The sequence below is a fragment of the Anolis sagrei genome, chromosome 6 (assembly GCF_037176765.1).
Source record: "Anolis sagrei isolate rAnoSag1 chromosome 6, rAnoSag1.mat, whole genome shotgun sequence".
Taxonomy (NCBI): Eukaryota; Metazoa; Chordata; class Lepidosauria; order Squamata; family Dactyloidae; genus Anolis; species Anolis sagrei.
In genome coordinates, this window is record NC_090026.1 from 49,951,459 (window position 1) to 49,967,276 (window position 15,818).

The window sequence follows — 15,818 nt, forward strand, 5'->3', positions numbered from 1 at the left end:
AACAACGGAGAAAAAGTCAGAAATGATACTGACTTTATTATCAGCGACAGACACAAATCACCATTAAAACATTCTTTCTCTTGCACTAAATTGGTCAAAACAAAACACATACTAAGAAAATAATCAAGGTACCAGAAGAGAGTTTTCTAAAGTGCAATAAACACATAATCCAATGGTTTGAAGTAGGAATGTACCTAGATTAAAACAGATCTGTTTCAGGAGAATAATGTACATACATGTCACAGGCCAACTAATTTGTAGAAATACACGGACTCTACACAGCACAAAAGAGCACTGCTTACCATCCAGACTAATCTCCAGTCTCTGAGGCCCCTTCCACACTGCCTCTATATCACAGAATCTGATCCCAGATTATCTACTTATTCCAGATTATCTGACAGTGGAGACTCATATAATTCAGTTTAAAACATAATCTGGGATCCGATTCTGAGATATAGGGCTCAGGTCCCTTCTACACTGCCCTATATCTCAGGATCGGATCCCAGATTATCTGTTTTAAACTGGATTATATGAGTCTCCACTGTCAGATAATCTGGAATAAGTAGACAATCTGGGATCGGATTCTTTGCCAAAATTCCTTCAAGGACTACATTATCTGACAGTGGAGACTCATATAATTCAGTTTAAAACTGAATTATAGGAGTATTCATCTTCTTAGATCTTCCTTACAAGATGGCTAAGAGGAAAGTTATAGGCGACATATATCTAGGAATCTTTCACAGACTATGTGTATTCTTTCCAGAGGTTATTAGCAGGGCACTATCTGATGTCCAAAGGGGCAACTGAGTCACAAATAATGTAGATCTCCTGATCTCAGTTTTCAACAACATTTGAAGAAAAGAAGGGGTGGGGGGACAAGAGTGGACATTTCAGCCAAGCCTTCCACAGATCTGACATAATAATCAAATTCAAGGTCATGCAGTCCCAATTTAAAAAATAGCAGCATTGGGTTGGATCTGAAAAAAATAAAGGAAGGCAATTTTGTTTACCAACACAGAGATACCAAGCCAGACCAACATGTTTGTCCTTTCAGGGACAGGTAGGAAAACTGCCATTCAAATAGACAAGCTCCACAACTTTTTCATTGTACACATAAAGCTAGGAAGCATCCCACCTGACAGACAAAAGTATTTGTTTTTTTAAAAAATCCCAAACACCAAACAGGAGTTTTAACAACTTCATAATCATGATGCCCCTCTCCGACAGGGTTTTGTTTTGTGCGTGTGGCATTATGAAGCCCAGAGTTCACATGCCCTTGCTGTCTAGGTAGCTGTAATACAGGGAGATGCTTAGGGTACTGGTTGACACATAAGCAGATGTACAGGGTGAGGCAGCATAATTTTGTTTTTTAAAATGTGCACCATTCAGTCGGTTGAAGGTGTAGCGGAGCGCTAGTGGTCTCGTTCGAGAGGCGGGAGTATAAAGTTTTGTCCTGACACAGTTCAGTCGCCATCATGCATTGGAACAGTGAGGAGTGTGCTTTTGCCGTTGAGGCCTACTTTTCGAACGGATTTGGAGTGGCCGGGCCCGCTCTCCAGATTTGGCCCCTTGTGATTTTTTTCTGTGGGGTCTTTTGAAATCCTGTGTTTCTGTGAAACATCCAAGGACCCTACAAGATTTGAAGACCAACATCCTGGAAGAAATTGCCAACATAACTCCTGCTATGCTGGCAAGAGTCATGACAAATGCCAGAAATCAGTTTACTCAGTGTATGGAGAATGGGGGACGTCACCTACCTAATTTGATCTTCAAAACTATGTAAAACAAAACTTTAGGTATGCGCCTACATTACAAAAATATATATAAGATTTCTGATTCATACAATGGGTTTTATTAAGTTTTGAAAAAAGGAAGTTATGCTGCCTCACCCTATAGAATCCCATTGCAGCACACAGGAATGTAATGGGAAAATTCCCTGCAAGTGTTTGGTCCTATCACACAAGGGTCAAATAGTTTAAGGCCTTTAACACAGGTGACTCCCCTGCTCAGATTCTGGGAACTCAGCCACTAAAGACTGAGGGCGGGGCCACTGGTATATACACCCTGTAGGAGAAAAACAACACCAATGCTATATAGATTTCACCCCAATTCCATGAGACTTGGAGCAGAAACAGATTCCCTTCAAGAGTCCCCCTGGGATGAAAGATGCTCTTCTCTGTCGCCAAGCTTGTCTATTGAATCCAGTACAAGAAAAGGAGGCTAACCTTAAGGGCTGAGATTTCTGCACATGGACCTTTTCCACAACACAAAAATAACTGTCTCAAGACAGACCCTGCCTGTCCCTAACAGTTTCATGTAGTTGCTCAGCAACAAGAGGCCACCACCAAAAAAGAAGCACTGCCTCTCATGTGAGCACATAAATAGTGGCCTCCTGTGCTGAGAAATAAGTGTTTTCCCACTCAAAAGGGATCTAGTGAAGCTCACACCGCCCTCGTAATTCAAAAGGCATCTTTGATGTTCTTCAGTTGCCGCACAGCCAGGTCCACAGGAAGGCTGAACCGCAGGCTACTGAGGCGGCTGAGAATATTGAGGGCCCCCTCAAAGCCTGTCTGGGCCATGTAGCTCCAGGGCTGGTAGTGCGCTTGGATCAGAGCGCCAGACTTGCAGATGAGGTTGAGCCAGGAGACTAGGCGCTGCTCGTTGAGCGCCAGGCACACCAGAGCCTTCAGTTCTGAGTCTGCGCTGCGCTTGAAGGGGTCATGTTCAGAGAGGACTGTGTGGATTGCTGAGAGCAGGCTCTGCTTTGGGGTGGCAGGTGCCGCACCCATCACTGGGAGGGCAAAAGACTGTGAGAGTTTACGTGCTGGTGATTCCACAAAGGCACGGCCATTCTTAGAGTTGTAATACTTCACAAAGAGCTCCCAAGGATGCATGGCCTGAGGAGAGGAGCTCAGCACAGGAAGCAAACAGGCAATGGGGGCCAGGACCAAACTCATCCCAGGAGATGGAGTGTAGAGACCATGGGCCAGAAGATCCCGCAAGGCAGTGGTCAGCTCCTTACGCACAGCCTGTGTTAGCTCATCCCGTCCTCCCAAGGAGGCATCCTGGGCACTTGAATAGCTGATGACATGTTCTGACTCTTGCAACTGATACTTTTGGGCTAGTGTCCTCACACGGGCTACAGCCATCCCTAACTTGTTCACTAGAGGTGCATAATCCCTGTCAGAACGGTCCTTCTGCCATAAATGCTGTGGGATTTGTCCAGCTGCACAGCCAAATTGGCTCACAGCAAAGATCTGTAGCACAGCGAGCACTCGGCGCATAAGATGTAGCCCTGTCTCCCGCATCCTCTGAGCATCTTCAGGATTCACTGCAGAAAGAGAGAAAATGCAATATTCTTTAGAGCACTACTTCACTTCACTTCACTTCTTAATTAGTCGCTCTCCACCAAGGTGCTCCGAGTGATTTACAATCTAAAATAGCATTTACACAATATAAAAACATTCAACGTAAAAACATTCAACAGTGACTATTTGGCAAATTAGATCTGATTACTTAAGTGCACAACCAAACAGCCAAGTCTTGAGTGCCTTTACAAAAGGTCGCAATTCTGACATTGCTCTAATGCCATGATGGCGAACCTATGACATGTGTGTCAGCATTGACACGCATAGCCATTTTTGATGACACACGGTCGCATGCGGCCGCATACAGAGAAGATGGGGCCGCATCCCAAGAAAGACATTTCATCCTCGGCTCCTACACCAGCATTTTTCTATAATGCCGAGATATATGGCATTATAGAAAAAGCAGGTAAGTTAAATAATTAGTTTTTGGTTTATTAAATACAGTTATATATTCCAATAATATATTTTTGTTATTAAACTATAAATATCATGAAATTATGGGTTTTTTCACAAATTGACACCCCACCCAAGTTATGCTCGTTTTTTTGGCAAGTATTGACGCACCAAGCTCAAAAGATTGCCCATCATTGCTCTAATGTATGGAGGCAAAGAGTTCCACAGAATTGGAGCAAAACTGCGGGTCCCAACTCCAAATGGGGTCCTCTTAGCTAAATGTTGGGAGTCATGAAAAAATTGGCAACAGTAAAAGGTTTCTGTAAAGTAAAGTAAACTTTATTACGGTCAATGACCAGATCACAACATGGGGCCCCAGTCCCGTACACTTAAAAACTAAGCTAAAAACCAATACAAGTAGTTATTAAAACCTAACTCAACCCAATCATCCAAACGCAGTCTAAGGTGAAGGCTCTCAGATGGCTGGCTACCTCCAACACAGTAAAGGTTCCTGAACATCACCTAGTGACTGTTTTAGACATTTACATTTATCTGCTGTGCTTCAGCGGTACTTCATAAAAAGGAAAATCAGCCTTGCAAATGCTGATTTGTTTTTTTTTTTTTAAATTATTGTTTTATAAGCAAATGCTGATTTGTTAGGAGTAAATGTTTGGTTTTTATACTTAATTTATATATCTATATACCTAGGATCACATAAAAATTTCTCAAAGCAAAAGGGGTAGAAAAGTGAAAGAAGTCCTGCTTTAAAGAACCATGCAATGGAATATACAACACTAAGAGAATGTCTGCAGTGATCTGGGTGAGCAAACATGTAAAACTCACACCACTTGGAATGCAGAATACATCCTACTTCCCTCAGTAGATAGATCACTTTGAATTGTTCTAATATATTGAATGTCAGATCTCTTTTGTATTTAATTTAAGTTTTCTTCCACCCATGAAAGGAGAATAAATGGCTAGGGTGGCAGGCGATTGGACATTTGTTTGTGTATTACGGACATGCATGGCTGGTTCATGAGGTCATGAAGAGTCGGAAGCAACTGAACAAATGAACAACAACAAAATGGTGGAATCATTTTCAGATAAAGGCAAGTATGAAATAATGTTAAGCACTATTTTATTTTAAAAGATTAGACGTCATCGTTGATTAATTAAAAAAAGAGTATGCAACCCCTCCCCCCAAACCTGCCCAAATGCCCACCTCTGTTACTTCTGTGAGGTTGCTTGGTATTCGGATTGCAGGTGCTACTTCCAGCTTTTCCAGATGAACAATCACATTGACCATTCTCTTGTTTGCCTGGACTGCTGACTTCTTCTGCAAAAGCCAAATGATAAGACTGTGATTGAAATTATACATCTAGAACAGCTAGGACCAAACACCCTGAATGCCAACCTTCATCTCTCAAAACTTCCCCCTGAACTATGCCTTGTTTCTGTACCTTTCTAACAGCAAAGGTTTCCAGATACAGTGAAGCCACATGATAATGTTTCAAAGTTCTTCCCCACATTTTCTAGAAGGAATTACTCTTATCTATAGACCAAAATATCCCCGAGAAGGGATGCAGTAAGTCCTAGAAGCATATGAACTAACAGTTCAGGGGTATCTATGTGACCACAAGATGATTTTATTGCTGCTATTGTATTAATTTGATTGTTTTAATTAGTTATAACTGTTGTCGTTATATTGTATTTTGTATATTGTATTTTGTGAACTGTTGGGCATCGAATTGTACCTTTTGTAAGCCACCCTGAGTCCCCCCTAGGGGGGTTGAGAAGGGCGGGGTAGAAGCACTCCAAATAAATAAATAAAATAAAATAAATAAGAGAAAATATGAAAAATGTTGTGTCACCATAATGATTAATGCTTCCTACGTCATGGAGTTTCCCTCTGAAGTCTTTTTAACTAAAAAAAGCAACTGAAATGAGTTGTAGTCTCCTGTGAAGTTGCAGCATTCCCTCAATAATTTTGTGAAATCAGATTATGTCTATTTACTCTTTTGCATGCAGTAGAGCAGGGTAGCAAAGGGTAGGCCACAAGCAACCCCAAGCCATTTTTATAGCTCTCAGGGAATACAGGGATTTAAAAATGCTAATTCTGGGGCTCCAAATGCCCTCTGGGGACCACAGGGAGATTTTCATTTCATGTTACTTTTCTGGTCCATTTTTAAAAAAGGAAGTCAGCAGGGAGTGATTCCGGCCTCTTTCTGCCATTTAAACAAGGCTCTCCAGAGACTAAAATGTCCTCAGACTGAGGTTCCTTAAAACATGGTGAAAATGTTTCCCATGTCCCATAGCATGTGCCTAGAAATATTTGGGGGCAAAAACCTTTTTTTAATCTGCCCTTTCTTTTTTGTGGGGTCAGGGTCCTTTCTGCAAACTAGAAGCTGGCCTGCTCTAAAAATAATGCAATGCATACATATTAGTAGAAGTACTGGTGATTAAATCTTTGATCCTGTTGTTGGTTAGGTTTACAAAAGCTCCTAGCTAAAATACTGTAACTCCAAAGTATTAACAATGATAATCTGCACATATTGGTCAATGATACTTTCTTCCACAGGCCTTGACTCCTTTGTTCCCCAAAACAGTAAGTCACCTGTAGCAGGCTACTTAAAAGAAACACAAATGGAGGCATCAGTCCCTGCAATGAATCCAGATACCATCTTTGCAGTTAAAGAGTTGCTATCCCACTTTAGACTTTATGGCTACCCCCTGCTAAATCCTGGGAGGGGCCTTTAAAATTCTCAGCCAGAGAAGTCCTGGGCCTCACTAAATTACAAACCCCAGAATTCGCAAGAAAGCTTTGAAGTGGGATGCCAACTCTTTAAATTGTAGTGTGGTAATTTTTGTCTCTATTTCTAATCAGACTACAGCCCTGTCTCTATATCCCAGGACCTGATTCCAGATTATCTGTTTATCCCAGGTTAACTGGCAATGGGGACTCATATAATCCAGTTTAAATCAGATAATCTGAGATCAGATCCTGGGATATAGGGCAATATGAGAGGGGCCTACATAAGTACAGGACTTAATATAATTGCCAGCTTACACTGCTGAATTACAATGAAAGCTATGACATTCTAAAGGGCTAAATACAATTTTAAACTCTCTTTTATTCATCTCACCACTTATATGAAATGGAACTTGCATTTAAAATATCCACTTAATTGATGGATTTGTTCTAATAGTGTGGCACAGAAATTGTGAGTTGTTTTACTCCCTGTGATAACAAGCAAAAGTTAACATCTGATACTGTGTTAAAATTAAAGTTAAATGTGACTGGTAGCACTTTGGCTAGCTTGCCTCTGCCCCTGACTGTTGTATGCATTTTATATACCCTTCATCTCTCATATGTAGCTCACAATATGTAAGAATTTTTCCAGCTCACCTTGGATAAAACTGATAAACATTTCAAGATCCCGGATCTGGGTTTTAAGCTGCTCTACGAGCTGTTCCTTCACGCGGGCCGGATTAACAATCTGGGCCACAGCCGCATCCACCTGATGATGCAGCTCCTCTGGTGACAGCGAGGCAATGTCCTCGCTCAAGTTCATGTCCAACTTCTTGATCAGCTCCTCAATAATCACCTGTAAAGCCACACAGAAATCAAAAGATATACAGATGTGTACTATTCTTCTTTCCAACAGCCCCCCTCCCAATGGTCTAAACATCAATTGGCTTAGCTAAAAGGTCACTCATGCAGACAAGCTAGAATAAGGTAGTATGTGAACCAGCAGGCCTCACCCGCTGTCTCTCCATGACCACGGACTGAGGTAGTGCATCATAGCTGCCTTCCTGGTAAGCAAATGTTTCCAAGTCATCCAACTGGGCCTTGAGCTGCAGGATGAGTTCCCGCTGCTTCTCCTTCTGTGCCTCTAGGTGTTCTTGCTTCTCAATCTCACTCTGAAACAAAGAAATAGATCATCTTCAATCTCTGTAAATGAGTCAAAGCCACAGAGACTTGTACACATCCCTTAGTTTGAAAATAAATTACTGCTTTTGTCTAAAGAGCATTTCCCTGCCCTGGGTCTTTTCAGATTTTCTTGGATCTAGCACATGTGTCTGAGCCAACATGGCCAATTTTTGGAGATAGCATAAGTAATAGTCCAGCTCTCCTGAAGAAGAGCACATTAGGAAACAGTTAAAGAGCTCATAACAGCTCTAGTTCTCATTTACAATCACCTCATGGCCTACAAAGTTCAGAAAACCAAGCTTGTATGCACAGAAGACTGTATAATCTGAATTAATGTATGCAAAGGTCTATTTGCCACACTTTTATCCAGCCCTTTTCAGCCTGAAGGCAACTCAGGGCGGCATACAGACTGGCAACAATTAGATGCCGAACACACATAAATACATAATTTAAAACAGGTTACCTCACATAATAAAATTCATATAAAAACAATTTAAAACTATAAAAATCAATGACTTCTAAGTTTAAATCCATGTCCATTTGCATCATTAAGCTGTTCCAATTTGAAGGTATAAATAAATACACACACACACACATATGCACAAATACATACAGAAGTACACATGCCAGAAATGCAGGTAAAGCTCTGCTGTGTACCCTATGTACACTTTGCAAACAATAAGCAATCAAAATATCATCATATGCTCCAAACTTTAACAGAGCTTTCAGGAACACAATGATATGAAATGGATGATTTAAAAATGGACACTTAAAACATGCATTTGTTCCAACTTACAAATTCAACTAAGAACAAACCTACAGAACATATCTTGTCTGTAATCTGGTTACTGCCTGTTCTTTTAAACTACAGTAGTTGCTAAACGCAACACTAGATCACACATGATCATGGTCCGACATGCCAATATTGAAAGTTATAAAACTATCTGCTGCTACATTCTGGGACTGGGATCCATGGTTTTCTCCTGACTGGGGAAAAGGTTAAGAAACTCTGTTAAAGACAGCTCAGAATGATAACAGACCCTGGGGTTTCCTAGCTAAAACTTATAACCTGGGGCTAGCCCTCAGTGAGCTCATTAAGTGATATGCATTAAATCCAGCTTAAATATCCTAAAGCACAAGTGTCAGGTCCAAGATCCACCGGCCAAATCCAGCCCACCATGTCATGGGGCTCTCAAAATACTGGACTACAACTCCTGTATTCCTCAACATTAAACATCGTGACTATGGCTGATAGGAGTTGTGATATAGTAATAATAATTATTACTACTATATAATCAAGTATATATTACTACTATATAATCAAGGATCAATTTCTATAAAAGTGTTAACCTACTGAATGCTTGTGTGAGCTGATGTTTTAACTAGCACAGTGTAAACCTCATTTGTGCAAGTTGTCAGTAACGCCTTTTAAAATGCAACCCTCCTCAAACCCCATATTAAAATTTGACCTGTTTTGAAAAAATGACCATGCAAATATTTCCCCACTACTCGGTTTTCCCTTACAAATATATATGTTTTATCTCTATCTCATCCTGAGTTTTTATCACTGTATCTTGCGCATGTGAATGTGTCTGATCTTTCATTGTATTACTTTACACTGTTTACTGAATTTTATGCTTGATTTTTTTATGTGATGTTATTTTGTGTTTTTTATGTTATTGTATTATAATGCACTACTGGGCTTGGCCTCATATAAGCTGCCCTGAGTCCCTTTTGGGGAGATGGTAGTGGGGTATTTATTATTTATTTATTTACTTTATTTCTATACCGCTTTTCTCAGCCCTCAGGCGACTCAAAGCGGTTAACAACATCAATGCAGAACATCACAACACCAGAAGCACTCCAAGTGGCCAGCTACTGGTCAAAGGACATTTAATCAACTGCCAAACTCACAAATTTTGTATTTTGTCTGTTTGTTTGCTTTGTTCTGTTAGAAATGTAATATAATTGACTGGTTGCCCTGACACGACAAATAAATAAATAAATAAATCACAAGACAAGTATAAAGCAATTTAAAAACAGTTATGACAACAATAATTAAACATCAGTATAACAATCATTAGCGCCTCAACAGTAAAATCAGAATCCAGTCTCATCATCCATTATTCCATATTCCTATTTAATCTGTTTAACCGAATGCTTGTTCCAACAGCCAGGTCTTCACTTTCCTCCGGAACGCCAGCAGAGAGGGGGCCGATCTGATATCTGCAGGCAGGGCGTTCCACAGCCAAGGGGCCACCACTGAGAAGGCCCTGTCTCTCATCCCCGCCAGGCGTGCCTGTGATGCAGGCGGGACCGAGAGAAGGGCCTCCCCAGATGATCTTACTGTCCTAGCCGGTTCATAGGAGGAGATGCGTTCGGAGAGGTAAGTAGGGCCAGAACCATATAAATAAAGTTTATTATTATTATTATTATTATTATTGGCATGGAGCAGAAAACATGGAGATGTACTATCAGGAACTCAGATACGCCACACTGATTGACATTTCATATTACTCTTCAATCTTTGCTTGCCTGTCGGAGGCTTAAATATAATATGATTTGTTTTACATGTATGAATTTTTGCCATTAAAATGTAAACGGCCTTGAGTCCCCCCCCCCCCCCCGGGGTGAGAAAGGCGGTATATAAATACAGTAAATATAATAAATATATTTATTTATCTCCCCAAATTGGACTCAAAGAAGCTTGACATTAAGAGCATTAGTATACAATTTAAAATATGATTGAGATGAACACTTGGCTTGACATTTGACTATGTGCCAAATGAAGACATCAGTCAGGAGAGAATGCTTCTGGAAAACTCACAACCCAGAAAGGCCAACGTTGCACAGGCTCCTCACCTTGCTGCCGCCGCCCCCGATTCCTTCCACGGCGGCCCCGAAGCCCGGGCAGCCTCGGAAGGCGAACTCCTCCAGCTCCCGGAGTAAGCGCTGCTGCTGGGCTGGCCCCGCGCGAGCCACCTGCCGGAGGCGGAACTGGACCTGGGCGAAATGGGAGGCCAAAGCCAGGAGGGCCGAGTGGAGGCGGCGCCGCTCCGCCCGCAAGGTTCGCGGGGAGCCCGGCTCGGCCTCTTCCTCTTCCCCGGCCTCCTGCTCCTCCTCCCCGGCCTGGGCTTCGGACACCGCTCCCACCGGCGCCCAGCGCTCTCCCGGGCCCGACGCCGACGCCTCCATCTTGGCCTTCGCCGCCAGCGGCCGCTAGCAACAACCAACCGGAAGTCCCTCTCAGCAGAAGCTGGAGAGAGCGTCACTTCCTCGAGACGCCTAACGTGCAGATAGAGCTAGAAAAATTGTAGACTGACTCTTCCTCTGCACACAACAGACAACTTCCGGCTCGGCTCTGCTCCCTACCTCCTCAATAGTTAGAAAGCCATTCTGGAAAATATCTTTGTCCTACACTGAAGGGCTGTCCTAACCTCCTCAATGAATGTCTCTTAGGGCTTTTCCACACAGCCTAGAATATCAAATCAGATAATCCACAATATTTACAACATTTACACAAATGTTCAACATCTACACAAATGACCAGCCACTGCCAGAAGGGACAGAGAGGTTCATCTATGCTGATGATCGTGCCATTACCGCTCAAGCAGGGAGCTTTGAGATGGTAGAACAGAAGCTCTCCAAAGCTCTTACTGCCTATTACAGGGAAAACCAACTGATCGCTAATCCATCTAAAACACAGACATGTGCCTTTCACCTTAAGAATAGACAAGCATCCCGAGCTCTGAGGATTACCTGGGAAGGAATCCCACTGGAGCATTGCAGCGAACCCAAAGACCTGGGAGTCATGCCAGACCGTGCCCTGACCTACAAGAAGCACTGCCTGAACATCAAGCAAAAAGTGGGAGCTAGAAACAATATCATACGAAAGCTGACTGGCACAACCTGGGGATCACAACCAGACACAGTGAAGACATCTGCCCTTGCGCTGTGCTACTCTGCTGCTGAATATGCATTCCCAGTGTGGAACACATCTCATCACACTAAAACAGTGGATGTGGCTCTTAATGAGACATGCCGCATTATCACAGGGTGTCTGCGCCCTACACCACTGGAGAAATGACACTGCTTAGCCGGTATTGCACCACCTGACATCCGCCAGGAAGTAGCAGCCAATAGTGAAAGGACCAATGCAGTGACATCTTCAGCTCACCCTCTGTTTGGGTATCAGCCAGCACATCAACGACTTAAATCAAGAAATAGTTTTCTTAGATCTACAGAGACACTAGCTGGAACACCTCAGCAAGCGAGAGTCCAAAAGTGGCAGGCTCAAACCCAGAACCTCAACCAATGGCTGATACCAAGTGAGAGACTCCCCCCTGGGCACACAGAAAACTGGGCGACTTGGAAGGCGCTGAACAGACTGCGCTCTGGCACCACAAGATGCAGAGCCAACCTTCAGAAATGGGGCTACAAAGTGGAATCCTCGACATGCGAGTGTGGAGAAGAGCAAACCACTGACCACCTGCTGCAATGCAACCTGAGCCCTGCCACATGCACAATGGAGGACTTTCTTGCGGCAACACCAGAAGCACTCCAAGTGGCCAGATACTGGTCAAAGGACATTTAATCAACTACTGATATCGAGCTCTTTTCGGGGGTTCTCCCAGCGAGGAGAGTCCCTAAGGACCGCGAATGGGGTCCTGACCTTGGCGAGCGGCCAGCGGATGCCAATTCAATAAGACGCAAAAATATTAAGAATTAATCTCGCCAGAGGCTGAAGAGGTACCCAGCGACCGAAGCGTTTATTTAGCGATTCAGCTGAAAAGGATGCGTTACAGGGATGAATCCTCCATAAGGCATACAGTACAGTGAATTTCAGGCATATTTATACAGGCGAAACAAAGAAAACCCAGTTTGAATCTTCCGCCCGCCTTCCTTCAGCTGGCTTTGCCCTGATTGGCTGGCCCTGGAACAGCTAGGAGGAGGCTTGGCCGCATGTCCCGCCTCTCAGCCAACCAGCGGGCGCTGCTGCCTCCAGGGGGCCAATCGGAGCCTCCCTAGAGCCTCCGAAGATGGTCCAATCAGCAGTCTGGAGGCGGGATATGGCTAGACAGCTCAGAGGGGGCAGGATGCCCAGGGGGCATCTTGCCAGCTGACTGAAAGCCTTTGCTGCTGGCCCAGCAGGGTGGCAGACAGGGGAAACAAAGGGATTTCCTGAGTTTCGATAACAGATGTGGATAAGCAGAAAAGGAGGGCTATGGGTGGCATTTGGATCTCAACCTTGTGGACAAAGGGGGTCCTTAGTCACAAAGGAGCGTACACAAACACCATGATTGATTTAATCAGTCTGTTTCTCCGGGTTTTCGGCTGACAAATCTTTGGCTTTGTTCGTCTGACTCTGAAAACAAAGCCATAAGATATTGCCAGTATTTGTCCATGCAATGTCAATATGAATGGAGTTCCTTCCAAGGAAATTGGATTCCTTAACTGTAATCCCCAGGTCACATACTTTTATAGGGTAAGGTTCAAGAGGGGAAAAGTAAGGAAAGAGGGTGAGGGTACATCTCATTTCATTTCATATCATATTCCATATGTATATTCTTCATAGACTGTCATAACTCATAGATTTCAGGAAAAGGGGGGGTCCCCATCCCATCCCATCCCAGTAAAGTTTATTTGAAAACCACAGCAATTGACAAAGGCAAGCAGCAGAGTTCTTGAGGTATGATCCCCTTTTTACAAGGGCACGTTCACACAGGCGGGGGCCATTCTCCCCAAGCGGCTTGGTTTTGAGTTCGTAGAGGAAGTTCATGATGATAGGGCATCAAGTCAATCAGAGAGGGCAGAAAGGTCCGCAAAGAGTCCGCAAATGGTGGAGAGTGGAATAATGTCCTTCGGAGAACTGCATCTCCCTGATCAGGGGCCAGGGTCCAGTGCACAAGCCAGAGAATTCACAGAGAGGAAACAGGAACCCAGTTATGTGTGCTGGGTCAGGAAGCAGCAGAATCCATTGTCCGGCCCTTGGCGAACTACAAATGCTTGGGGGGGAAGATGCTCTGCATCACTACCAAACTCACAAATTTTGTATTTTGCCTGTTTGTTTGCTTTATTCTGTTAGAAATGTAATATAATTGACTGGTTGCCCTGACACGACAAATAAATAAATAGGGCTTTTCCACACAGCCTAGAATATCAAATCAGATAATCCACAATATCTGTGAACTGAGGTCCCCTCTACACTGCCATATCGAATCCTGTGGGAGATGCCAGCGGGGTACAAATAAAGTTATAATAATAATAATAATAATATAAAATCCAGATTACCTACTTTGAATAATAATAATAAAACTTTATTTGTACCCCGCTACCATCTGCCCAAGGGACTCTATGCGGCTTACATGAGCAAATAATGTAGGATTTTCTTCCTTGATATTCTGAGATATAGGGCTGTATGGAAGGGCCCTAGAAGAGATCAGAAAATAAAATTACAATAACAAAGTAAAATAATAAAGCAAATGCAAAGTATTATAATCAGACTCATATAATCCAGTTCAAAGCAGATATTGTGGGATTTTCTACCTTGATATTCTGGGATATAGGGTTGGGTGGAAGGGCCCATATATTCCACACAACAGAATAAAATCCCACACTATATGAACTGGAATAGATGGCAGTGTGGACTCAGATAATAATAATAATAACAACAAAAACAACAACAACACAGTCACACAGTCCTAGATGCTTGGGAAGTGTTCGACTTGTGTTTTTGTGATATGAAATCCAGCATATATATATCTCGTTTGCTGTGATATACTGTGCTTTTGTGTCAATACCTTGGGAAGTCTGACTTGGCCACGGTAGTCCACGCTCTGGTTACATCCTGTTTAGACTACTGCAACGCTCTCTACGTGGGGTTGTCCTTGAAGACGGCCCGGAAGCTCCAACTGGTCCAACGTGCGGCAGCCATAATACTAACAGGAGCGGGGCGCAGGGAGCATACAACCCCCCTGCTGTACCAGCTCCACTGGCTGCCGATCTGCTACCGGGCTCAATTCAAGGTGCTGGCATTGGCCTATAAAGCCCTAAACGGTTCCGGCCCAAGATACCTAACTGACCGCCTCTCGGCCTATGAGCCCACGAGGACTTTGAGATCTTCCGGGGAGGCCCTCCTCTCGATCCCGCCTGCGTCACAGGCACGGCTGGCAGGGACGAGAGACAGGGCCTTCTCGGTGGTGGCTCCTCGGCTGTGGAACACCCTTCCCGTAGACATCAGGCTAGCCCCCTCCCTGTTGATATTCCGCAGGAAGCTAAAGACCTGGCTGTTTACGAAGGCATTTGAATAGAAGTGCAATGACTGGTAATTTGACCATAGGAATGGAACAACGGAAATGATATCCGTTTGTGAATTTGACGATGAGACGACTCGGAATGGCTTTTGTGGTAATGTTGATGTTTTTTGATGAGATGTTTTGATAATGATTACTGCAGATTATTTTACACTATGTTTGTATTTGCACCTGTTTTCTATGTTGTACACTGCAATGAGTCGCCATTAGGCTGAGAATTGCGGTATATAAGAGAGGTAAATAAATAAATAAATAATAATAATAATCTTTATTTATACCCTGCCACCATCTCCCTAATGGGGACTCGGGGCGGCTAACATGAGGCCAAGCCCTTTAAAATGCAATACAACACAATAAAATACAGAACACAAGAAACAAAATGCATCAGAAAATAAAAATTACAACAACAAAGTAAAATAATAATGCAAATTCAAAGCATTATAATCCAGACTCCTACAATCCAGTTCAAAGCAGTGGGATTTTCTGCCTTGATATTTTGGTATATAGGGCCCTTTCAGATAGTCCCTGTATCCCAGGATCAGATCCCTGGTTTTCTGCTTTAAACCGGATTATATGAGTCCCCACTGCCAAACAATCTGGGATAAACAGAAAACCTGGGATCAGTTTCTGAGATACAGAATGGCCTGTCTGGAAGGGCACCCATATAATCCCCAGATCATCTGGGGTCAGATCCTGGGATATAGAGCAGTATCAAAGGGCTCTATGGGACGTGTGGGGAAAATTCTGGACTTCTGTCCCCCTGGAAGAGGCGCAGGCGATGGGCAGCGACAGCTGGGCGAGGGGCGGCCCTGG

At 43.3% G+C, this 15,818-nt stretch overlaps 1 protein-coding gene across 1 annotated transcript; it reads right to left on the reverse strand.

The window, feature by feature from the left end:
* Nucleotides 1-16: 16 nt before the first annotated feature.
* RUNDC1 (RUN domain containing 1) lies at nucleotides 17-10,950 on the reverse strand. Its single transcript, XM_060783311.2, has 5 exons — nucleotides 10,555-10,950; nucleotides 7,524-7,682; nucleotides 7,168-7,366; nucleotides 4,984-5,097; nucleotides 17-3,331 (listed from the first exon to the last, which is right to left on the reverse strand). The coding sequence occupies exons 1-5, from the start codon at nucleotides 10,885-10,887 to the stop codon at nucleotides 2,460-2,462; spliced, it is 1,677 nt and encodes a 558-aa protein (XP_060639294.2). The 5' UTR covers nucleotides 10,888-10,950; the 3' UTR covers nucleotides 17-2,459.
* Nucleotides 10,951-15,818: the final 4,868 nt, after the last annotated feature.